We start from the raw sequence: 25788 nt of genomic DNA, 5'->3' as shown, positions 1-25788 counted from the left end.
CCAAGTCAGCATTTAACAGAGAACATGACCAAAGACTCAAGACCTTGCCCTCCTCTTCCCCTATCATAGCATAAAGGCCTCATTTTTGAACATGGCCACAGGCAGACCTGCATAGCCTGGTCTCTCCCAGCATCCCCACCTCCTCTTCCCAGCACACTCCAGCTACACAGAACTACTCTCTCCTTTCTCCAAAGCCTGTGCCAGTATGAGCCCTATCCATCACATACCTGCTGTTCCCTCTTCTGGATCGCTTTTCTGTGCCCTAGTGAACTCTTACACATCCCTCAGGAGCCAGCATAAATGCTAACAGTAAAATATTCTCTGTCATCCATCCACTCTTGCCAGCTTTCGAGTGCTTTGTCTCTTGCTCCTATAGAAACTAATTAAACCCTTTATTACTTTTATTTCGAGTGCTCTATATGTTCTAGTCTCAGAATTGTGTCTCATTTGCCTCTTTATTTCAGCTCCCTAGGTCTCAATTGATAACAATACTTAGCACAAGTTTTACTAGGTAATGAATATTTAAATTCAATGAATAGTTAATAGAGGGGAAGGAACGATGACACACAAATTCAAAGTAGTACGAAAGGCAAAATGAATTGGTTTTATATATGCAATATAGTGTGTGTATGTGTGTGTGCAAGCGCATACACGCATGTGAACACATGTGCACCAGTCCTGAAGCTTGAACTTAAGGCCTGTGCACTGTCCCTGAACTTTTGCACTCAAGGCTAATGCCCTACCACTTGAGCCACAGCTCCACTTCCAGCTTTTTAGTAGTTAATTGGAAAAAGGGCACATTTATACATCTATCAGCCTGAACACTAATCTTTCCAGTTCATGTGGTGATTTTCCATTTTTAAAGCATCTGTGCATACATCAATCTTACTTAATACTCACAGCAGCCCTGCAAGATAAGACATTCTGTTTTCATTTTTCAGAGGCTCAGAGAGGTACAACAACTTACCCAGTCCCACCTAGCATCTCTGTAGAAGAGTAAGAGTGGGCTTCAGAAACTCCTCCCATTAGGCTGGGAGGAGAAAGAGGAGGAGGAGAAGGAGGAGGAGGAGGAGGAGGAGGAGGAGGAGGAGGAGGAGGAGCAAGAGGAGGAGGAGACGTGGCAGAAAGGGTGGGCATCTGGCTGTGGCAAGTGTTCCCAGCCCCCACTATGTCTACCTGTCATGTCACCCTGTCCTGATTCATTCTCCCTGGCTATTTTGCAGAACTGAGTCCAGGAGCACCTGCCCTGTTCAGCGAAGCTGCTGCCCATCTGAAGAAGCTGGAACTGGAGACAGTGAAGGCTGCTGGGCCGTGGCCTGCTCTGCATATCAACATCAATAAGGTGTGGCCAGGCCTCTGCCTGGAGTATAGACAGGGTGCTCATGTCCAACCTATGACTCCCGCTTCCTAGATTATGTGCCTGGGCTGGAAGGGATTTCTGCCCTGTCTTGTTTGAACATTCACTGCTCAGGTGCTATTAGAGCAAAAGCACTCACCTTCCTGTTGGGTTAATTGCAATGTTAAGCATTACCTACCCCAGCATTGGCTTGCTTTTTCTTAGTCTTTTGGTTTTCGACTTTTCTTCCACATGGCCCATGATAACTGATTTTAAAGCCTTTTACCCAGCGTTTGACACTGTCCTAAGCTGTTTTGCAAGGAAATATAGCATATTGTGGCACAGAGCGCTCCCAGGCTCAGTAGTGATGCGTGGTTGCCATGACTACTAGTGGGAAGCTAAGGGGAGCTGCTTGCACAGGGGAAGGCAAACCTCACAGGCCTGTGGGTTATATAGCAGGTCCTGGAGTTCAAACTAAAACTTCCCTCCTTTCTCCCTCACCCAAAGGAGTACATAAGGGGTTGAACTTACAGGTCAGTGGTAGAGCACCTGCTTGGGCCCTGGGTTGAATCCTCAGCATCACAACAAACAGTAAAAATCAGCAAGTAAGGTAGAGTGATATGATTATCCACCACACATGAGCAAAGCATATTACTTCATGCTGGTTCTGTCATTAATAATCATATCTTTACCCCAGAGCTCTCTTGTTGCCATGACACCACGATTGGGGACCATTGGCTTGGATGGCTTTTAAAAGGTGTTGTTTCCACCTGCTCCCCTGCTTCCCCTCCCAGCCTTAGGGACCAAGCATATTCAGATTCTCTAAGGTTTTGATATTCTCCTGCTCTTAATTTATTAATGAAAAGCCCTTTTCACTACCCAGTTCTAAAGTGGTACCCAAATTCATCACAGGAATTTAAATTGTAATGGATTTCAAGTGTGTAAAAATTCATCGCAGTGGTCATTTCTTTACCCCCAAATGACATTCTCAGATGGCCTCATTTTAAATATAATGCTAACACCCAATTCTCATTCATTTGTATGGGTTTTGTTGTTCTTGTTGTTGTTGGAATTTTAGATATTTTGAGACCAGGTCTTACTACCTATATAAGGCTGGATTGGATATATATTAATGCATGGTTCTATGTACTGAGAAATGGCCTCAAAAGGGTGATTCTCTGCTTCCAAGTACTGGGAGCACAGTGTACATCACCATCTCTGGCTCATACTTGCATGATTTGAAACCTGCTTTCCCACAATGAGTAATGAACTTTCTTTTGACAGTTCAAATTGAATATAAAAGATAAAAGATGGTCTGTTAAAAAACAGAAAGCACGATATTCTTGGGCCTTCTTTGGAGCTGAAATTGGGGTCTTGTAATCTCCCACAGAAATATGCTTCTTTTTTTGCTGGTCCTGGGGCTTGAACTCTGGCCTGGGCACTGTCCCTGAACTTCATTTTGCTCAAGGCAGGCATTACCACTTGAGCCACAGCGCCACTTTTGACTTTTTTGATTAGTTTATTGGAGACAAGAGCCTCATGGAGTTTCCTGCCTGGGCTGGCTTCAAACCACGATCCTCAGATCTCAGCCTCCTGAGTAGCTAGGATTACTGTATGAGCTACTGGTGCCCAGCTCAGAGATGCATTTTTAAAGGGAAAAAAAAAAAACACATCACACATCGAAATAAAAGTCCATTCTCAATATTCAAACAAACAAAAAAATGCACAAGGATACACGCATTTTTAAAATTTTAAATTGGCCGTTTCCTGAGTCTATGCAGAGCAGATTCCTTGCTCTTTCCAGATGAATAGCAACAGATCAGCTTGAACTTTATGTCCAAAAAAGCTGTTTAGAATTACTCAGATTCAAGGAGGAAATCAGTGCTGAGTTGCCATTCTTTTCTTATTTTAGCAGCATTTTTTTTTTTTTTTGGTCCAGTCGTGAGGCCTGAACTCTGGGCCTGGGCACTGTCCCTCAGCTCTTCAGCTCAAGGCTAGCACTCTACCACTTGAGCCACAACACCACTTCCAGCTTTTTTCTTTTTGCTTATGTGTTGGTGAGGAATCGAACCCAGGACCTCAGGCATGCAAGGCAAGCGCTCTACCACTGAGCCACCTTCCCAGCCCCAGCAGCATTTTTTTTTTTGAAGTAGGTTTTCAGTCATTACTGTCAGTATAACCACATTCCCTTAAGCAACTGTCAAAACCCTCAAAGGAACTTTATAACTAATTTAATTCCTGTATCCCAGCATGACTTTCCCCCAAATTAAGCTCTAATTAAAAATTAACTCTTCATATATCAATGAAAACATCCATCTCCATCTCAGTGTGAAACAAATATCTTAATATAACTGCATTTATTTACAAACACAAAACCAATTCTCCAAAGCCTACACTGTAAACCTCACCTTTCAGAATAAGTAAGTTATAAATAAGTTACCTATTTGCCTAAAGACCCCTAGGGTAATGAATTCAGTCAAATGAGCCAATTTTCCAAGTCCTGCTCCACTGTTTAGGGTCAGTGTTCTTCTCCTATGGTAACCATTTTTCTTTATTTCTTCCTTCCCTCCTTCCCTCTTTCCCTCTTTCCCTTCCTCCCTCCCTTCCTTCCTTCTTTTTTTCCTTCTTTTTTTTCAATTTTCTCCATCTCTCCATATCTTTCTACCCACTTTCTACCCACTCCTCACCCCTCTCCTCCTTTTCTCTCCCCTCCCCTCCTCTCTTCTCTCTTTCATCTTTGGGATTGAACTTAGTTAAGCAGGCACCACTTGATGTAACCTTCAGCCCTTTTTGCTTCATTATTTTAGGTATGATTTCACACTTTTTACTTGGTTAGCCTTGGACTGTAATTTTCCCTACTACACATCCTGCATAGCTGGGCTTACAAGAATATGCCACCACACCTGGCTCTGTAATTTTTTTGGGGGGGGTCTGGTCTTGAGGCCTGAACTCTGGGCCTGGGCGCTGTCCCTCAGCTCTTCAGTTCAAGGCTAGCGCTCTACCACTTGAGCCACAGCACCACTTCCGGCTTTTTTCTTTTTGCTTATGTGGTGCTGAGGAATCGAACCCAGGGCCTCTGGCATGCAAGGCATGCGCTCTACCACTGAGCCACCTTCCCAGCCCTGGCTCTGTAATTTTTTTAATCAAAGCATCTAGCCTGAAAGTGTCATTCATATTTTTTTTTCCTCATTTGAACATCCTAAAAAGTATATAATCAGTCAGGTGCCAGTGGCTCATACTTGTAAACATAGCTACTCAGGAAACTGAGATCTGAAGATCACAGTTTGAAGCTAACCCAAGTAGAAACGTCTGTGAGCCTATTCTCTCCAATTAACCACCAAAAAGCTGGAACTGGAGGTGTGGATCAAGTGGTAGAGTGCCAGCACTGAGAGAAAAAGCAAAGTTAGAGTGCAAGGCCTTCTGTGAAAGCCTCAGTGCTGGCACATATACAAAGAAATCTAATAAAGGGGAAAAACTGAAATAGACAGGTTAAGGGAAACTGGCATGGTAAAGCTAATGTTAAGTTAGGTTGAATGAGCTCTGGTTGAAGGCTCTGGCTTTAGAGTCAAGCAAAGTCACCATTCCTGGGTGAGCATCTCGTGACTTTACACTGCTCTGCTTCCTTTTTCTCATGTACAAAATGAGGTTAATACTCTTCTGATTTTTCTTCAGATCACATGAGACTTTTACCTTTTACTAAAACAGATATGATCATAGTACCTACCTCCAAACAAGATGGAAAATGAGACCACTCAGTGAGGTGTATCTGTGAATATATAATGAGAGTTGGGTGTCATGCCACACACCTTGTAATCCCAGACCCTGAAGGAGAGGGAAGAGACAAGAGGATCTCAAGTTTGAGGCCAGTTCAGAGAAAGTTAGCAAGATCCTTTCTCAAAATAAAAAATAGATGAAAGTGCTCAACTGTTAGCTTGCTTGTCTAGCAAGCACAGAACCCTGGGTTCAACCCCCAGTACTGAAATATATAGGATAAAATAATAATAATACCCTCTTAGTAATATTAGTTATTGGCATTACTTTTATCGTCATCGTCATCTATTTTTTGATGAGGCTAACAGGGAAAAAAACTGACGCTCAAATCCAGAGCTTCTACCCTGGCCTGCCTTAGTATTAAATGAAATGGTTGAACTGGGCTTGCTGGACCAGATGCTCTTCTCTGTGTTTGATGTCATCATTGGGAAACTGTGTTCTGTGTCTCCTTATCTTTATTAAATGATGCTCCATGCTTCCTCGATGGTTTTCATAAGATTCCCACAATGGGTACCAAGTTGCTCAGTAGGATTGCTGCTATCATGAATAATGTCAATTTCTGAACTTGAAGAACTTCAGTACGATTTCTTCTTGCTCTGGTTCCTTGTGGTTGACATGCCACATTTGGTTTTGATGGTACTGACATGACTACTTATGGCACTGAGGTTTGAATTCAGGGCTTTGTGCTTGTTAGGCAAATACTCTACCATTTGGGCAATATCTCCAGCCTATTTTGCATTGGTCATTTTCCAGATAGGGTCTTGCTTAATGTCTAGCCAGCCTGAGCTGTGATCCTCCTATTTAGGTTTCTGTGTGTTGCTGGGGTGACAGGTATGTGTCGCCATGCCCAACCATTGGTTGAGATGGAGTTTTCTTTTCTTTTTTGCTGAGGCTGGCCTTAAGCTATATCCACCAATTGCTACCTCTCAAGTAGCTAGGATTATAGGCTTGAGCCTCTGTGCCTAGCCTTAAATGACTTCTAGGATCATATGCTCATATGACTTTCGATCTCTTCTGAAAATAAATGCCTAACATAATTGTCTTCAGTAGGTATTGATTGGAAGCCTATTTGGCTTTAAACATTGTGTTGCACTGGGATACATAATAACCTCAATAGGTATGATGAGCAATAAGAAATTATTTCCCAGAAGTGGTGTGTGTACCATTAAAGATTATTTCAGGCTGCATGCATGGATGAGTACTTTTTATTTTAATAGTTATGTAAATATCACCATGTCTATTATAATAAATATAATAGTTATAAAGCCTCTGATTTCAAAGGTATTATTGCTTCGAACATGATCAGATATGACTATGTAGTCTTTGGGTAATCCTCTTTCACCGAGTCACATGAATTAGGTCCACATTTGACACATGGGGAGTTGACACCAATAGCAAAGGTAATCCAAATTCCAGAACTCCACGGCGTCCTACACTAATGTAACATAGGGACTGCAGGGGTGTCGTGTGCCTGAGGGGTGGATGAGTGCTTAGCGTGTAACCAGGAGCTGGGTTTACATCAAGATGAAAAAGGAAAGCTGGGCACTGGTGGCTCATGCCTGTAATCCTAGCTACTCAGGAGGCTGAGATCTGAAGATTGTGGTTTGAAGCCAACATGGACAAGAAAGTCTGTGGACTCATCTCCAATTAATTACTAGAAAGCTGGAAGTGGCACTGTGGCTCAAAGTGGTAGAGCACTAGCCTTGAGCAAAAAGAGCTCAGAGACAGCACCCAAGTCCTGAGTTCAAGCCACACGACTGACCCAAAAAAAAGACAGTATCAATACAAATACCTTGTTGAGTACCATATTTACCAGCAAGATTAATTATAAAAAATATCAACAAGTGCTTTTCACTTTTCCCTTGACCCTACAAATCACACCATTGTGTCTTTCTATGTCAGAAGTAGTAGCTATGGGAAATATAACACCTTACTGGGCGTAGGGAAGTTGAGTCCTGGTGCATGACTCTGAACCTTCATTCACACTCCTGACAGGTCCTCTCACTACCTCACAAGAGAATGGGAATCCTCTTTACAGTAAAAGGGCACAAACACAGTTGCTGGGGATGAGGGAGAGCATAAGCTGGCTGGAGGAGCCAGTCCCTTCCTGCTAGTGCCTCTCTTGGCAGAGCAGAATGAATAGGCTTGTTCTCTGGTCCAGTTCCTCAGGCAGAAGGAAGAAGAAATGATAATTGAATAACTGCCCTTACCTAGATATCTAGTTCTGTGTCATTTGAAGTGTAATTGTTGGGAATTTTTAATGTGCATCTTCTACCCCTTTTTATAAACTGTCCCTCCATATTTTTCTTTGTTTCAGGCTGAAGAGAAGAAAGTTTCTGAGAAGACTCTGCAGACCCCACTGCTGCCTTCCCCCGTGGCTGAGCATGTTAAGTGCAACATCCTGAAGGCACAGTTGGAGAATGCTTCCAGGGTGAATGCTCAGGTATGTGGCCATGCATTTCTTTGCTTTCATGTCACAGGATTTCCTTGATGGAACAGAGAGGACTGCTCCATGTTGTCAGCAATATGAATAATTCAGATTATTCTATGAGAAACAACAGAAAAACCTTACAAAAATAGAAAAAAAGCTGGACCACTGGTGGCTCACTCCTACAATCCTAGCTACAAATGAGACTCAGATCTGAGGGTCAATGTTCAAAGCCAACCTGGGTGGGAAAGTCCATGAGACTCTTATCTCCAACTAACAACCAAAAAGCCAGAAGTGGAGCTGTGGCTCAAGTGGTAGATCACTGGCCTTGAGTTCAAGCCCCAGGACTGGCTCAAAAACAAAAACCAGCTAGAAACAGGAAGCAGTAAGGTCTATAATAAAATCTTGAAAGTCAGATGGCCAGAGTTTGAGTTTACCTACCATTTCTCAAATGTGCCATCTTAAACTTGCTTGTCAATCTTCCTGAGCCTCTATTTCCCCTTATGTAAATTTAGAGATTACAGTATCTACCCTTAAGTGATTGTGAAGATTAAATGAGAGAACCCGTGTAGAGAGTAACTGGCACAGTACCTGTGCTCCATGTGGAGATATTGTCAATCACAAATGAAATGGTAGGAGTTCTGATGGTCTGCATGTAAGAATGGTTGTTACTGTGACTTGAACGTAGGGCCTCACACTCACAGCTCTACTGCTTGAGTTATGCTTCCAACCTGGCTTTTTACTAGTTAATTAGAGATTTAGAGTCCCTCAGCCTTTTCTGCTCAAGCCAACCTTGAGCCACAGTCCTCTGGGTCTCAGCCTCTTGAGTAGTTAAAGGTGAGCCCCTGAACCCTAGCACAGAAGCTCTTTGTATAGCATGGGCAGGCCGACTCTCGCCTCACACTCAGTTATATCAGAGGGACAATCACAAATCCTCCTTGTCCTGATTCTACCACTTTCATTGTTTTAAAATATGTCATTTTATATGCTCATACTAAAAATTAAAGTGACATACACATCACAGTTTACCAGGCTGCTATTACATATGTTAGAATGTTCTTATGTGTATCACTTGTGGTGGACCCTTGGCTTCTGCACCAGTGAAGAAGCACAGAGTATCAGAAATGCTGCCTTTTGGAAAAGGTGAGAGACACACACAAAGAAAAGAAAATGTCCTGGCCAAGCAATCAAACACAGAATGGCCTAAAGGCAGGAAAGAAAGGAAGAGAGAGAGAGAGAGAGAGAGAGAGAGAGAGAGAGAGAAGTGAAGGTCAGTGCTTTTAGAGCAGTATTATTGGGAGCACTGTCACCAGTCATTCTGAGAAATGCCACCCACCAGACTCCCTAAAATGGTCCAAATGCACACTAGTACCTTCAAGACTCAGAGAAGTCCTACATCAAAAGAAAATTCATTTTGCTTTCCTTCATACCTAATGGCTACAGAACACTTTGTGAAATAGCTTCCACTGTCATCTGCCAAACTTGTGTTCCTGGGAACACAAGAACCTGCTTTGGAGATCCCTGGGTTAGCATGCTTTGAAGGGCTGTGTGGAAAGGCATGGGTGCATAGTCAGACATACCACCCAGGGCATCATGTCAATTCCTGTGGGCATCAATGCAGGACAAGGATATAAGAAAAGGAAGCAGAAGCCCAACAGGCCAGCCGTGCTATGTGTCCTTGGAAGCATCACCCCACACGTACTCAGGCCAGAGGCCAACCTCTACAGGTTGTGATGAGTGGCAAGGACCATGGGCTGCTTTATCTTTCATCCATCAGCAGTGTGGGGCACTCTACTGGCCTGGCTGGCTAAGGAGGTATCTCTTCTTCCTCTTCCATTCTTTGGACCCACCAAAAGGAGGGAGACCAGGCTTCTATCCAAATCCAAAGAAGAAATTCCTCTTTGGCTTGCTATGCTGATGTGAAAGATAGATTCCAAATGCCTCTCTGTAGACTGTAAGTGCTATGTGAGTATTGAGCTCATTATGATTCATATCTCAACCCTGAGCCTTGGCTTTTCCCACACCATCCTTTCTCATTCAGAGAGCAGGCTCGATAAATGTATGAATACAAGAATTGAATGCATCTAAATGATTGCATCTTAATCCTCATAGTGAGGATGGATGACTCAAGAGAAGTGTTTTTTGTTCTCTTATATAAACACCAGAACAAGTTGGCTCCTTGATTAATTACCTTTTGGGTCCAGCTTTACTCATCTATAACCCTTTGAGTGTAGGAAATATGAAAAAAAGAAATTTAGAAAATACTCATTTTTGACTAACCTGACTATTTTCTTTAACAGATTGGAAAAGAGGAACCAACGTTTGTAAATATCAGTAAGAAATCCAGTCTTCAGGATACGAACGTGAGGTCTGTTACTTTTGGTTTGAATGGGCATGGGATACTCTGTGTTGTCAATAATATCCTGGGAACACTGTTCATAGGACAGCTGGTGGACAGAATCAGAGAAGAAAAGTTAAACTGAGAGCTACACACACACACACACCAAAAAAAACTTTAAAACTTCCTTTAAGCCATGTTCCCTATGAAGTCTTATAAAAAGCTTTGCCCTTAGAGTGGTGACAGGCCGCTTTAACACAGTGCGGGAGGCTTTACCTTCTTGTTTCTTTAAAGTCCCAGGCTATAGCTTCCATCTCATCAAAACTGGAAGAAACCCTCTTTCCCCAGAAGGCTCAGACTGAGGAAGCAGGACTCTCTTCAGTTGAGTAACAGCAGCTCCATTGCCCCCACGGTAGTCTACCACCACTTTCAGAGGCTCTGTGTTAGTTACTTTTGTCATCATTATAAAAAACTACCTGATGGAAACAACTTAGAGAAGTAAATATCCATATGGCTCATGAATTCAGATTTCAACCCATAGTCCTTGGATCAGAGCGTCAGGGCCTGAGAGAGAGCATGTGGAAGAATCTCTTCATCTCATGGTATACAGGAAGCAGAGAGCAAGGATAGCTCTAAAGACCAGCTGTCACCTTCAAAGACACACCCCTTCAAGACTTACCTCCTCCATCTTGGTCTCACTTCCTAAATTTGGTAGAATCTCCCAAAATGGCATTATAGCTGGGACCCAGCCAGTAACACATGAGCCTTTGAGGGGAAGCAGAGGAGAATAATCATGACCAAACTGTAACAGACTCTCTTTGATAGTTTCCTCAAATGGGTCCAGAGACCACTACACAAATCTCTCATTCAAAACATTTTTTTTTCTTTTTGTTTGGCAATACTGAGGATTAAACCCAGTGCTTTCTGTGTGCTAGACAAATGTTCTGCCACGAGTCACATCCCCAGCCTTAAAATTAGACTTTTAAGTTCTACTTGACTTTACAGATTGTGTGTGTTTGTGTGTATGTGTGTGTATGTGTAGTGGAGTGTACTGATTTCTGTGGGGACAGAAATCAGTATATTAAGTGATAGAGAATTCCCTAGGGAATTCTTAGACTTGATGACCAAAATAAAGGTTAACATTTTCTGTGTTCTCTTAAAATTCCAGATCTACATTGGTTATAAATTTGTCTTCCAGATCTATATTGGTTATAAATTTGTCTTCTTCCAGGGACACATACCCTCTCTCGGAATTTTCAGGGACTTAATTTGGGTCAGGGTGCTCATTGGTAGAACATTTGCCTAGCATGTCTAAGACCCTGGATTGTATCTCCAGCATGCAAACGAACATACAACATATTAAATCATCTCTCCCACCTTTCCTTGTTTTCTGATCTTAGTAAATGGTATCATTACCTTCTTACCAATCTTGAAATCAGAAAGTCCTTGATTCCTCCAGCCTCATCCCCTCACCTAACAAGTCTGTTCGTCAATTTGACTTTCGTGCTATCCCCCCATTCCCACCTTCCCTGAGTTAGTATTGTAACAGTTAGCCATGCTCTCATCATTCTCTGAAAACCTTTCTAATATGCCAAGTCTCACGATACTACTCCCCTGCCTTAATCCTTTAGAGATAGCCATTGCTTTCCTTTGGGTGCAAACTGCTCAGCCAGAGGCTCCTCATGACCTGGCCCTGCTTTCCATCTAGCTTCATCCCTTGCTTTCTACTGGGATCTACTTCTCAGCAGTCTGGTGCCCTGTGTTCAGCTAGGCTTCTACTCTGTCTCCCACCTTGGTAGCTTCCTCCATTAAGCTGAGTGAAGCTTTTTGCAGGTAAACAGCCATTGCACGTAGGCAAGATGATATGTCTCCTAGGAGACAGTCCTTCAAGGAACAATATTCAGTATTCTAAGGTCTCAGCCTGAGTAAAGCGTGAAGGTAGCAGAGGTTGATTCCCACTCCTTATTTGCTCTTCCTATATTCAACAATAATTTATTTGGTACTAATCACATACTTATCATATAATTGCATACTGAATAGAAGAGAAAATGGAGCCCCAGAGGTGTTAATTGACTTGTAAGGGCCTCAACTTATTCTGATTCCCTTTTGGAGCTAGAAGGTAATTACTAACTTTTAAAAGAATGCAATCAGTCATGATCACTACAAAAATATGTTAAAGTTTTTCCTTAAAATCATTATTCTGAGTAAGGCCCATCTACTCTCTGGCATAAATGACTGATGAAATGTAAGGATAAAGAACTTAATTTTTAACAAGCACATGTTAAATGTACATAAAATGGAAATGTTTCAGAGTAAATTCTAAAGATCTTTTGACTGTTTTTTGCATAAAATAGATTGGGTTATTTATTTTATATTTTTACAGGCTCTGAAGCTTGAATTTAGGCCCTTAAATTCTTACTTAGCTTTATTGTGCAAGGCTGGTATTCTACCATGTGAGCAACATCTCCACTTCTGACGTTTTACTAGTTAATTTGGAGATAATAATCTCTATCAAATTTGTCTGCCTGATCTGGCTTGCAACTGTGATCCTCAGATCTTAGCCTCTTGAGTATTTGTATTATAGGTGTGAGCCACTGGCTAGATTATTCTTCTTCCTTCTTTCCTTTCTTCTTTCCTTCCTTCCTTCCTTCCTTCCTTCCTTCCTTCCTTCCTTCCTTCCTTCCTTCCTTCCTTCTTTCCTTCCTTCCTTCCTTCCTTCCTTCCTTCCTTCCTTCCTTCCTTCCTTCCTTCCTTCCTTTTCTTTCTCCCTTTCTCCCTTCCTTTCTTTCCTTTCCTTCCCTTCTTCTCTTCTCTTCTCTTCTCTTTGTATGTATGCCAGTACTGGGGCTTGACCTCAAGGTCTGGGTGCTATCCTTTAGCTTTTTCTGCTCAAGGCTTGCACTCCACCACTTGGACCATAGCTTCATTTCTGGCTTTTTGGTGGTTACTTGGAGATGAGAATCTCAAGCTGGCTCAGCCCAAGCTGCCTGCAAACTATGATTCTCATCTCTCAGCCACCAGCACTATTGAGCCAGCAGCACTTATGCCAGTTCTTTATTTTTTTAAATAAGTATTCTATGCTAGATTTAGAATAGTATAGCTAGGGATTATTGGTTAGTAAAACTGAGTTGCCCATAAGTTCCTCTTCATGTATTTTACTGCCAAAACCTGGTTATGAACCAAACCCTTGTCTGAGAATGGTTGGGCTGGTGGTTGGGACCAGGCAGTTTTGTTTGGCAACTCAGTGATATTTCATTTCCAACTTGCTATATTTTCTTCCCTATGATTTTTTTTAGGGATTTTTGAGGGGAGATGTAAATAATTAGGAAGATGGAGGGAGCCGGGCACCACTGGCTCACGCTGTAATCCTAGCTACTCAGGAGGCTGCGATCTGAGGATCGCTGTTCGATGCTAGCCCGGGCAGGAAAGTCCATGAGACTCTTATTTCTAACTAACCACCCGAAAACTGGAAGTGGCACTGTGGCTCAAGTGATAGAACACTAGCCTTGAGCTGAAGAGCCAAGGGACAGCGCACAGGACCACAGTTCAAGTCCCACAACCGACAAAAAAAAAAAAAAAAGAAGATGGAAGGAAATAGATTTCTTGACTATCAATGTTATTAAGGTGTAAATTAGCTAAAGAAGTCTGCATGGTCAAAATAAGATCATAAACTTTTTCTGTTGATGTTGTTCTCATTCCCACCCTCCCTTCCTCCACCCCCCCCCACCCTTACCCCTCCCTCCCTGCCCTGGCATATCTCTAGAAGTCCTATCCCAATACGTGTGGAAACTGCCCAACCAGCTGTGGAAAAACCAGAAATCAAGCCTCCCCGCGTGAGGAAGTTAACGAGACAATATAGTTTGTGAGTTCTGTACTTCAAGTTTTCCCATTGTAACAGCTGTTATGATGCTAAGTGATTGGATGTAAATGCTTCTGAGCCCTTCAGTTAAGTTCTCAGAGGGCATCTCCCAAACCAGTTGAAGTCATAATGGGACCATACCTTTCTCTTTGAAAAAAAATTTTTCAAGCAGTGCGTGGAAGCATGGCTACTAGGAGAGGGATCACTGGAAGCCTTAGAGAAGCTACTTCTCACACATAATAAGTAAAGGGAAGCATGGTTGGTAACTAAGGTATCTGTGATACCCATGAAAGGAGCCACATCCTACCACCAGGGCCCATCCATTCTATTCACCTTAGCTTAACAGAAGTCTCCTAGCTATGGTGTTCACTAGACTGTTCCAGGCATTGTCAAGGGATAGCAAAATGACTTTGACAGTTCCCATCCAGGGAGTCACAATGTATTGGAGGTGAAATCATTATAACCCAAAGGAGATAGGAACGTGCTATAGTAAGGGGCGGTGGTGGTGTTAGTCCTGGTTAGCTCAGGCACTGTGCCTAAATGTGTAGTTGGTCAGAGAACTGCAGGGAGCTGTTAATAAACAATGGAAAGCATAGGGATTGTGGAGCTGGGAAGCCTCTTGTTAGAGCCTAGATGCGTTTACTGCTATACATGCTTGAAAAATTTACATTTTGGGCTGCTCTTTCTATTTCTGTAAAGTGGGTCAGCTACCCCTGAGGATTCTTGTGAAGGTTAACATATAGCAATGTGAATAAAGCCCCTAGCATGGGGCCTGGCCACAAGATGTACTCCCCTAGGACCTGCAAGCTTCTAAGAAAAGGTAGAGCATATAGAAATTCCCCAAGGAACAAAGTATAGGAAGGGGAGTGTAATAGCCAATGCAGTCCTCAAATAGCCACCTTAGATCTGCCATTTGTACCTTGCAAAGGAGAAAGAGTCATACAGTTACCAGCAGCTGGGGGCAGACACATCTCACCTTGTTAGCCTTATTAGAAACTTCTGTCGTATTGCAAGTCCGTTTCCTAGGAAAGTCAAAATGAATAGGGCTCAAGTAATTAACATTCTCTCTGGAGGACAAATTAAACCACAAAACTTCTTCCCCCAAGGACAAAGGCTGGCAGGATTTGCCTTTCCCTTTACATTTGGAAACTCAAAATGTTATTATCACCCATTTGGGATATGTAATTATGTCTGAAATAATAACCAACTGATCAGTGGTCTGGAAGGAAAGAAAATTTTACTTATTCACCAAACTGACTCTTTTAATGAAACCCTTTTCAAACAACTAACCTAAATATGTATTTCTTAACATGGCCCAAAATGTTCTGCTTTGAAAATCAAAGAATGACATTATTTCCTTATTCGTAAAATACAGCAAAATTAACGGATGGAATTTTCCCAGTGTTAATTTTTGTCCCAGGAATAGTTCTTGAATCATTGACACTGATTACTGTTCACTGTTTATCTCTTATACTTATAAATATTGATGAAGTTCATTAAAAACTTAGTCAAGAACATGGATGGAAAACTCAGCTTTCTGATTCTCTGGAACTGTTCATTGCATCATTATTTTAGAGATAGAGATGTGTGTATATGTCATTGTATTCCTAGTTCCTATGCCTGTGTTCTGTGTATTTAGATTTTAGTTGCTCTATGAAAAGCAGGTACATTGAAAAAGTTTATCAACCTAATTCTTTTAAGGATGTAAAGAAAGATGTTCATCATGTTCTTTCCTGGAAATCTGACAGGGAGGGGAAAAGCAGTAATGACTTTGTGTAGAGGAGGGAGGGGAAGCAAAAGAAAGCTACACAGTTTGAGGCAAGTAAAATATCTTTTTTATATTGATAGCTAGTGTATTTAGAAAATGGTGCGCAAGGGGGGCTGGGAAGGTGGCTCAGTGGTAGAGTGCTTGCCTTGCCTGCATGAGGCCCTGGGTTCAATTCCTCACACCACATAAGAAGAAAAAGCCAGAAGTGGCGCTGTGGCGCAAGTGGTAGAGCGCTAGTCTTGAGCTGAAGAGCTCAGGGTCAGTGCCCAGGCCCAGAGTTCAGGCCCCATGACTGACAAAAAGAAAGAAAGAAAGAGAGAGAGAGAGAGAGAGAGAGAGGAAGGAAGGAAGAAAGAAAGAAAGAAAGAAAGAAAGAAAGAAAGAAAGAAAGAAAGAAAGAAAGAAAGAAAGAAAGAAAGAAAGAAAGAAAGAAAGAAAGAAAGAAAGAAAGAAAGAAAGAAAGAAAGAAAGAAAGAAGGAAAGAAAGAAAGGAAGGAAGAAAATGGTGAGCAAGCCAGATATAGTGGTACCTGCCTATAGTCCTAGCCGCTTAAGAGGCTGAGGTAGGAAGATCACTTGAGTTTGAGGCCAGTCTGTGCAACATAATGAAATTTTATCTCCCAGAGAAAGAAATTGATGAACAGCTATATTATTTTCCAAAAAATATAACCTTATTGTGTATTTAAACACAGGATCTCAAAAAATTCAACAGGCAAGATCTAGAGGCATGGTTCAAGTGGTAGAATGTTTACAAACATTAGGTCCTGAGTTAAAACAATAATAATAAGCAACACAGAAAAGTTCAGCAAAGGGGGGATTGGGTGGGGGGGTGGGGGGGAGGTTGGGAAGGGATGTGAAGGGGAAACAAAGGAGGAGGCTGCAATGCTTGATAAGAAATGTACTCATTATCTTGCCCATGTAATTGTAATCCCTCTGTACAGTATGTTCACAAAAAATAAAAAAAAGAAAAGTTCAGCAAAAAAATAACCAATTCCTCAGAATTATATCATCAAAAACAACCAGGTGGCCCATGCGCTGGTGGCTCACGCCTGTAATCCTAGCTACTTAGGAGGCTGAGATCTGAGGATCACAGTTCAAAGCCAGCCTCAGCAGAAAAGTCTGTGAGACTCTTATCTCCAATTCACCACAGAAAAAGCCAGAAGTGGCACTGTGGTGCAAGTGGTAGAGTGATAGCCCTGAGCAAAAGAGCTCAGGGACAGTGTCCAGGCCCAAAGTCTGAGCCCCAGGACCAGCAAATGAACAAACAGTTGGGGCTGTGAGTATAGCTCAGTAGTAAAGTCTGGGAAGCATTCACAAGGCCTTGTGCAAGAACTCCACTGAACTCTTGGGTGGATCAGACAGACAAAGATTCATTCCCCAAGTGTTAATGTGTGACACAAAGTACCAGGGGTTTTACTGGGCACTGGTCACAAAGACATGGAACCCATACAACTAGCTTAAACTACTCAGTCTCTAGCACTGCCTTCCAGAGCTCAGACTTATGGGTATGACCCCAAAAGTCAGGCATATAAGATCAAATGTTTCACTGTAAGTCACAGTGATAGCATAAAATGCATGGCATGGTTAAGGTCTAAGGTGCCCATATATTCTCTTCCTTAGGCAAGATGCTCCAAAGGCCCAAATGTTATCTCCCACAATCTCAGTAATGCTTGTGGTTTCTTTCCAGTGTGCTGGCTTTGAGCACCCACCATCAGCTGAATGATTCCTTTATTATGCAGGCAACATCTAGTTGGCCTTGGGAGACTTGTCTGAATTTCTGGAAGCTTGGGAATATACTGTCCAAGCTAAGGATGAATAATGTCACCAGGCTAGCACTTGTTCAAGAATGACCAGGTCCAAAGAGGTTTCTGGCCATGGCACACTCACCCTGTGAGAGCTCAAACCTTTTGTCCTAAACCCAAACCCTGGAGACTAGCCCATAATGCCAGGCCACAATTCTCCCTCATGGTGACTTCCTAGCTAGTGTCATTTTCTTCCTGAATCATCTTCTTTCGGTAGAGAAGTTCTCAGAACAGAGCTCAGAAGCAAATTTGCCCAGCTCCTTTCTTGTAATCAGTTTGTTAGAGCAGTCAGTGGCTCAGGGCAGCCCCTGTATTTGCTGGCCTGAGGCAAGCCACTCAGAATACTGTCCCATGATTTGATGATCCCTCAAAACATTGGACAAAGAACTGTCATATAACTCAGCAACTTCACTCCTAAGTGAAATGCCAGCCCAAAGGAATTGAGAACAGGGAGTCAAACAGATGTTTGTACATCCATGTTTAGAGTAGCATTGTTGCAAGAGCCAAAAGGTAGAAACAACTGAGTTCTGGCTACACGATGGATAAGAATATGTAGCATATCTATACAGTAGAATATTTTTCACCATAAGAAGGAATCAAATTGTAATATAAACCACATATTGGACCTTGAAAACATCTTGGTGAGCAAAATAAGCCAGACCCCCAAAGGATATATATTGTATTATTCCATTTATATTACCAGAGGCTATGGGGAGGTGATCATGGGGTATCATTGTTCAATAGCTACACAGAGTTTGCATTGGTAGATGAAGAGGCTTGGGGAATAGTGGGTATGTTTGTACAACTTTGTGAATGTATTTAATACTACTGAATTGCTCACTTATAATGGTCAAAGTAGTTAAAATAGAAAAATACATATTTTGCTACAATTCAACACACACACACACACACACACACAGATTGAGATAGAGGCAAGTAATCAAAACTCCAGCCCAAATATGCTTTGTTAAAAGTCATTGTATTTGATCATGTAAGCTAGACATTTGGGGACATTTATTTGGGGAGCCTCAGCGCTTACCCATGGCCTGCTATCCCTCCCCAGCCTCCCTGAGCGCCCCACAGCCTGTGTATTATTGTAATGAGCAGAGCTTCATGTGCTTTTAGTAACCGCAGTGATGAAGACGACCTCCCTCCAGACCTGGCTGAGGCTGTAGGAGCCACGACCACAAATACCACAACTGCCACCACGCAAATCTCAGTGCCGCTGGCATCCCCCAAGGTCCAGAAAGTCACCTCACCTCAGAAGTCAGAAGGCAAGAACCCACTGTCCCCAGGGGCCAAGGTATGGGAAAGAGCCAATGCTGAGCATTCAGTGTCCTTGAATGGCTGTGGATGTGTACATTTAAGTTATATGTAGTCAATTGTGAGCACTCATTTAAAAATAAATGGATATTCTGGGTTTGGTGGCTCTAGCCTGTAACCTTAAACTACTTAGGAAGATTGGGGATCATGGTTTGAGGCCAGCCTAGGCATGAAAGTTTGCAAGATCCTTGTTGTAACATGATTGTGGGAAGTATAAAATAATAGAATTGTGGTCCAGGCTGGCCTGGGCAAAAAGAGAGATCCTATCTCAAAAATAAGCAAAGAGAGCAAAAAGGGCTAGAGGCATGATTCTTAGAGTCCTGCCTAGCAAAAAGAACACTCTGAGTTCAAATGATAGGCCCTCCCCTCCCCCCCCAAAGAAAACAAACAGAACATGTTTTCATATATTCAACTCTAAAATATAAGCCAATTATTTCTAAGAGACATGGTATGCTTAAAAAAAAAAAAAGTTCATTGTTCTGTCGGAGCAGTTTAAAGAATTCTTGAAGGCAATTTTCATTTAGAATGGTATCCTTCATAAACTATCCCTGCCTGTATAGTGGACAATTTGAAGAAATAGGAAATAGGAATGAGCCCATCACATACCTTAGATAGGATAAGCTATGCTGATGGTCTGAAAATAGGAAATTTTTATTCTATTTGTTCAGTTTGAAGTTTCAAGACAGACATTACCAGAGATGTGAAAGGCAGTGACAAAGGTCAAACACAAAACATTTCTGAGTGACTCTAGCTCTAGTCATTCTTTGGCAATCGGTCCAAATATGGTCAAGGCTATTGCCACCCATGTGGATGCTATCATGGTAGCTTTGGCCCATGCAACCACATGAAGAAAGATATGGGACAATAAGTCCAAAGCCAAGGCCTTTACTGTACTAGCCTTGCAGGCACCTCCATTCACACAATTGTGACAGCCCAAAAGGCACCGTTACTTTTATACCCCTGACTTCTCCAAGCCTTAGCTTTTTTTTCCTAAAAATGGTATCTGTTATCTTGCCCCGCTCAGTGGCTGAGATCCAACAAATGTTCCAATGATTAGGCAAACGAGGTGCCCGAGGTTTCTGCAGCTTCCATGCTCACAGTTCTTAGCAACATCAAAGAGCAATGGTGCAGACCACAGCCTAAGTGACCAAGGCCAAGTGTTTCCTAATCCCTTACCCAGGTACCTAGAACAGAACAATACGGCTGGATACCTTAGCTAGTCGCTAGCCCAGACCGAGGCCCTGCTGTTCTGTAGCTCATCTCCTGGCACCTTTAATTTAATTCTCCTGATCTTCAGCATGGTGTGGACATGGGCTCCTGTCATGTTTCCCACAGCTGGTTAAATCCAGGCTGAAGCAGGGCCAAACAGAAGGGAGTGGTAGTAGTGCACAACATCTTCTCAAAGGCGATAGGGCTCCCTCTCCTGGCCATCTCTCTCTTTAAGCCCTTGCTTGTGTAAAGTTGACAAGCTGCGATTTTATTCCTTCCTCCAAGGGCTTCCACCCATGCAGCTATGGTATAAAAGACACAATGTTCTCTAAACCCAAGAAGCACCAACTTCAGAGATGCCTCTCAACTACCATGAGCATCTTCCCAATGATTGTGTAAATCAGTTTTGTTTCTGGGATCAGCTGATCCACCTAACACAGTCTTTATTCTCTCTTCATTTTTTATGTATTTGTTTACTTGTTTATTTATCTATTTTTTGCTGGTATTAGGATTTGAACTCAGGACTTTGTGCTCAAAGGGTTTGCTTGCTCGTGGCTGATGCTTTACTACTTGAGTCATGCCTCCGGCCCAACATTTTACTGGTTAATTGGAGATGGAGTCTCGAAGATTTTTCTGCCCAGCCTGGTTTCAAACCACAATCTTCAGATCTCCAGTCTCTTGAGTAGCTAGGATTACAGGAGTGAGCCATTGGTGCCTGGCCTCTTCGTTTCATATATTCAAAAGACTCTTTGGAATGTTTCCCTAAAAGACCAGTCATAGAACACTCAAGGCACTTAAGAAAAGTTGTTTGCAGCATTGAAGAGGACAGTGTTGCCCCCCATCCCCAGGCCTCACTTCTACCCATGAAGATTTCTGAATGAACCTGGACATTTTGAACCTTACTGAGCAAAGGAAGTATGAAGGGAGAAACAGGATAGAGGAGAAATGGGAAGGCTCCATCTTCTCTGGTGATTTCCAGCCAGTCCAGAGCTATCACTAACCAGGGATCTTTCTGTCTGCTTTCTCAGAGCCCCTGTGACCGAGCAGGCGCCTTCACTTTGGAGCCTGGTGACCTTCTGATGGATTTCACAGAAGCGACACCTCTGGTAAAGTTCCTAATTTACTTAATTCCGAGAATCTGCAGGCCATAGAAATGGCTTAGTGGTGGGTCGATGGTGAGGCAGCCGCTGCTCCAGAGGGGGTGTCCTCTTGTCCCCAAGGCTCAGGGATCTGCTCTCATGGAGGGTGTGGCACTGTGGCTCTCCCCTACCTTTCAGTGCTAGTGAGGGAGGGCCGCTCCCCCGCCCTCCCCCCATCTGAGGTTAGATGCAGGGGTTCTGCCTGTGCCTGTCTGCCGCTCCTCCAATGTTGCAGGGCTCCTTCGTACTTGGGTGTCAGCTGCCTTGGCTGCCTGTGCTGTTCCGTGCATGACCACACATCTCTTGCTGTTGCTTCTAACAATCAGTGTGGTCTGAAACATTGTCTGGAGCCAGGTCCTGGCTTTCCTGGGCCTCATACCTTCTGACTGTTGTCCATTCTCACATGGGTCTGCCTGGGGGATAGTGGCCCTTGTGGGTTTTCTGCACGAGAGAAATCCTATTTGGAGGTCACATCACTGAATCAGGAGTCGTCAGACAGACAAGTCTGTCAGTCTCTGCTTTGCTTGTTAACGATCCTCATCACTGGAGTGTTACCACTCCATCTTCTGTAAAACACAGATGTCATTGGATGATGTTTAGAGGGGAAAGACAGAGAGACAGAGACAGAGACAGAGGAAAGATAGAGAGGCAGAGACAGAGAAAGAACAGAAAACACCACAAAATAGGCTGGATGTGTAGCTCAGTGGCAGAGCACTTCCCTAACATTCATGTACAAGGTTTTTGATTCTATCCCCATCAGTGAAGATCAAAAACAAAAACCAACCACCACCACATATGTAAGGTGTTCCTGTTATTAGACAATCCAGGTAAATTTGGATGTACCTTTAGCTGGTCTAAGCCTAATACCTGAGTATACTTGAACATGATCTACTTGGGGCTAGACATAAATCAACACTGAAGCTTTGAATCAAAATGTGAGCCACGTAAGAGAGTCCAGGAGAAAGATGACTCAGGTCTGGGCTGGGAAATATGCTTGTCATCAGGCTGACAGGCACCAGTGTCATTTGTAACTGTGCCACATCTGTACATCTGTGTCCTGGACTGGATGAGACAAGCGCTGCAGAAGGACTTCTTTACCCACTGCAGAGTTCCAGAAGTAGAGGGAAGCAAGAGTGGCCCTCTGCCTGACTTGTGCCTAGGAGTTCCTCAGTCACTGTGTCTAGCCATTTGGTGGCCATAATACCGTGGGACCATCTCATCCTCTCCCTCCCCTACAGATAAGGAAATCAAGACCAAGACAGGGCTGAAATATATCCTAGATCACACAAACAGTCTGCATCAAGGCTAGGACTAGAACCCAGACCCTGGACTACGGTCCCAGCAGTATTGCCAGTGGCAGGTAGCCTAAACCAGGCCATGTTTCTGTTTCCCCTTTAGCTAGTCTCTGTCCCATAAAGTTTCTCAGACCCTCTGGCCTTACCCTTACCCTCTACAGTCCAGGCTTGGGGAAAGCTCACTCTGGGATTATATCTAAGCCACCTGTCCAGGTTTGGTCCCCAGAATTTCTGAGTGGGAAATACGGGAAGCCCAGTGTGGTGGTTCAAGAACTCGGCTAAGATAAGGTATGGTTGCTTGACTGCCAGCTCTGTGTCTTCAGCCCCTGGCTGCATTCTGGGAATTCTTGGCTACATTCCCTTCAGAAGAAGAAGTAACATCTGTGATACTCATCACAGAAGCAATGTCCTGTCTTCTTTGGGAATACTTTTTCTGGACAGTCACCTTCCAAACTCACAACCTGTGTCTAACTACTTCCTGTAGACTCCCCCCCACCTCCATAATCCTCAGTCCAACCCTAGAAGGACAAGGGACTAGAGAAAGAAAAAAAAGGCCCAGATGCTCTTGCCTTCATTCTGGAATGTTCCTCCGAGGTGCCATGAAAACCCTTATAACTCTCTACCTTCATGGTCTAGTCTGTGGAATGGTTTTCAGAGGCACAGTCCAAAGCGCCAACAGTAATAAAAGGTTTCACCCTGACCTGGCATTTCTCAAACACACACACACACACACACACACACACACACACACACACACACACACACACACACACACACACACACACCAAAACAAACCCTACAGGAAGAATAAATACCCTCTGGTACTGTCTTCCTCATTTTCTCGTATCCTGCCCAGCTCTGTGGACTGTCTCAAAGAATCACTTACCAGTCTCACTGTCGCAGCATTCTCCCTTCCTTCTCTGCTCTGTTCTAACCTCTGATTCTTGTATTACATAAGTCAGTTTAGCACCTGAAGCCTTATAGTCTTGCAGCCAGTTTGAGACCTACCCAATGCTAGATCCTGCATCTCCAGTTCACAACACATGTGAATTTGTGCCTGGTCAAACAGGTAGGACCTGCAAACAGGAAGTGAGAATGCAAGTGAAGTCAAGACAGCATCTCTCCATGCAGAATTCTCTTGGGGTGTATATGAATTCACCCCAAGAGGAGGGCTGGTGTCCACTGAAAGGGGGATGGTGGCGAGAAAAGTACCCCGGGAATAAAGAGTCCTGTCCCCTCTCCCTATTTTCTGCCCAGCTGTCTCCTCCAGGTAACAGAGAGATCATCAACACTAATGTCTTCTGTGTTCTTGGCTCTTTCCCTTTGGGGCCCATTCCCTTCTGAGCTTGGTGATTTGTAAACCAGTCACCTGACTGCAAAGCAGAGCCTATAAGAACCCCTGGTCCCCTCCTCGCACATTGTGTGTTAGTGAAGAGTGTGGGGAGAGTGTTGACATAGGGCCAGGAGGACCCACCTTCTGGGCTATGTGTCACAGGTGGGTTTCCATCAGGCTCAACATCTTAGTGTCTGTTCCAAACTTCATTCTTCCAGGAAGGCTAAAACTGAATCTGAAATCCAATTGAGTGTTCTTTTTGTCTCTCTGAAGCTTCATCTGGGTTCCACAGGAAGGATAAGGTATGAGAGAGAGGTAAAGGAGGACTGGAATGTGACAGCAAATCTATTTAGTCTATTGTGTCATCATTTACTGAGTTATCTGGGACACTGTGTGGCAGCTCTTTGGGGTGCATAGAAATCATTGTCCTGCACCCTCATCCTCACCAGAATGAGCTGTTGTATCTCTGTTGGACACATGACACTCTTCAGGGCCAGGATGTGGACACCAGTATCCGAAAGTGTGGAGTCTTCTCTCATGGTGTCTTCCAACCAAGCAGTTCCTGTTTCTGAACCCAGATAACAACCTGCTGTACACCAGTCTGTCCTAAGGCCATTTTGTTCTGGGACCTGCTGTTTTACCTGCTCTAACTGAACTGAGGGCTGCTTTTCAGTCCTTGTTGGCAATCTCAGCCTATGGGTGAGGGGGAACAGGGGCACTTAGCTGCTTGGCCCAGGATTCACTGATATCTGCCCTTACTCTCTTTGCCTGACATGTCTCTCCAGTTCTCAAACTAGCCATCTCGTTGATGTATGTACACATCATCATTTATGTATGCTAAGAATGTATATTGCCCTCAGAGTCAGATTTTAAAGCTCAAAAGCCAATTATCTGTAGAAAAATGTGGCAACCTGAATGTGGAAAAGCCCAAGATAGAAAAGAAATACCGGGGGCGGGGGGGGGGGGGGGGAACAGAAGATGGTATTTTTAAACAGCATCTTCCTTCTTAAATTTCTTGTCTTATCTTCTCCTCATTTACTGAATTAAGCATGCGGATTTTTTAAATATTTATTATTTATTTATTTTGTCAGCTGTGGGGCCTGAACTCTGGGCCTGGGCACTGTCCCTCAGCTCTTCAGCTCAAGGCTAGCACTCTACCACTTGCCACAGAACCACTTCCGGCTTTTTCTGCTTGTATGGTGCTGAGGAATTGAACCCAGGGCCTCATTCATGTAAGGCAAGCACTCTACCACTGAGCCAAAAACATGTGGATTTATTAAGAGTCCAGGTATATTTTTCTGTTTAAATCCACTCAATGCTTACTTAGAAAGGTCAGAAACACTTGTGTGATTGTGAGCATTTACCAAACAACTGCAATGCTGGGCAAACCATAAATCATTCACTATAATCCACAGCACACAACCTCTAGTCAAAATGGTCGTGTTTCCCCATCATTTTTGTCAGCTTCTATTTCCTTTGGAGAACAAACATTGGGTGTCTGCTGGTATCAGCAGAAACAAAGGCCCAGTGGCAGAGGTGGGAAGCCTCTGATATAGTTGGTTCTGTCTAAAGCATCAGTGAACACATTCAGTAGTGGGAACTAGCCATCCATCCACTAGGACAGGTGGGAACTAGCCTTACACAGGCTTCTACACCATTCTAGGCAGATGGGATTTCTCCGGTGGACTAAAGAGAACATTGAAAGAGTTTGAAGGAGGCTGGCAAACCTTAACCACATGTGACTAATACAAATTCATTTAGCTCTAAAGAAAGGATTTAGAAACAAGCAATGAAAAGCTCTAGAAATGGGATTGAGCCTTTTTGCATCTCCCCAATGTGAATAATAAAATAAGGCTGTTGTGAAGGGCACTGTGAGAAAATGACTGTAAAAGCCCTTTGGAAATTATCCAGCATTGCACAATTGTCAGGAGGACAGAGTAAGATCCATTTGGAGAAGAAAAAGAGGCCAGCAATTTTCTTGATCACTTTTTCAATAAAACTTACCCAGCGGCTATATTTTATTCCTCACAACTGAATAATACTAAATATTTAAGAAAAAAATCTTGAATTAAATCAGAGATGCATGCATTGGTTCACTGAAGGAAATGATTCCTCCTTGAAACCTAAACTAACGCCATAGTACCCTGCTCTAATATCAGGCATTCTCTATTGGCCATCTTCATCCCT

General features: G+C 43.2%; 1 protein-coding gene across 2 annotated transcripts in view; it reads left to right on the top strand.

The window, feature by feature from the left end:
• The window catches only part of Epb41l4b (erythrocyte membrane protein band 4.1 like 4B), a 137629-nt gene that overhangs the window by 97099 nt on the left and 14742 nt on the right, over window positions 1–25788 (top strand). Inside the window, exons 17-22 of one of the 2 annotated variants that reach the window (XM_042697407.1) lie at window positions 1224–1342; window positions 7425–7550; window positions 9836–9903; window positions 13637–13735; window positions 18437–18605; window positions 20863–20940. In XM_042697407.1, coding sequence (XP_042553341.1) covers window positions 1224–1342; window positions 7425–7550; window positions 9836–9903; window positions 13637–13735; window positions 18437–18605; window positions 20863–20940 — 659 coding nt within the window. Of the gene's footprint in view, window positions 1–1223; window positions 1343–7424; window positions 7551–9835; window positions 9904–13636; window positions 13736–18427; window positions 18606–20862; window positions 20941–25788 lie in introns of both variants that reach the window. The other variant, XM_042697400.1, reaches the window with a different exon arrangement.

The sequence above is a fragment of the Dipodomys spectabilis genome, unplaced genomic scaffold (genome assembly GCF_019054845.1).
Source record: "Dipodomys spectabilis isolate Male_0828 unplaced genomic scaffold, ASM1905484v1 ptg000006l, whole genome shotgun sequence".
Classification (NCBI taxonomy): Eukaryota; Metazoa; Chordata; class Mammalia; order Rodentia; family Heteromyidae; genus Dipodomys; species Dipodomys spectabilis.
This window is presented reverse-complemented; position numbering and strand designations above follow the sequence as displayed.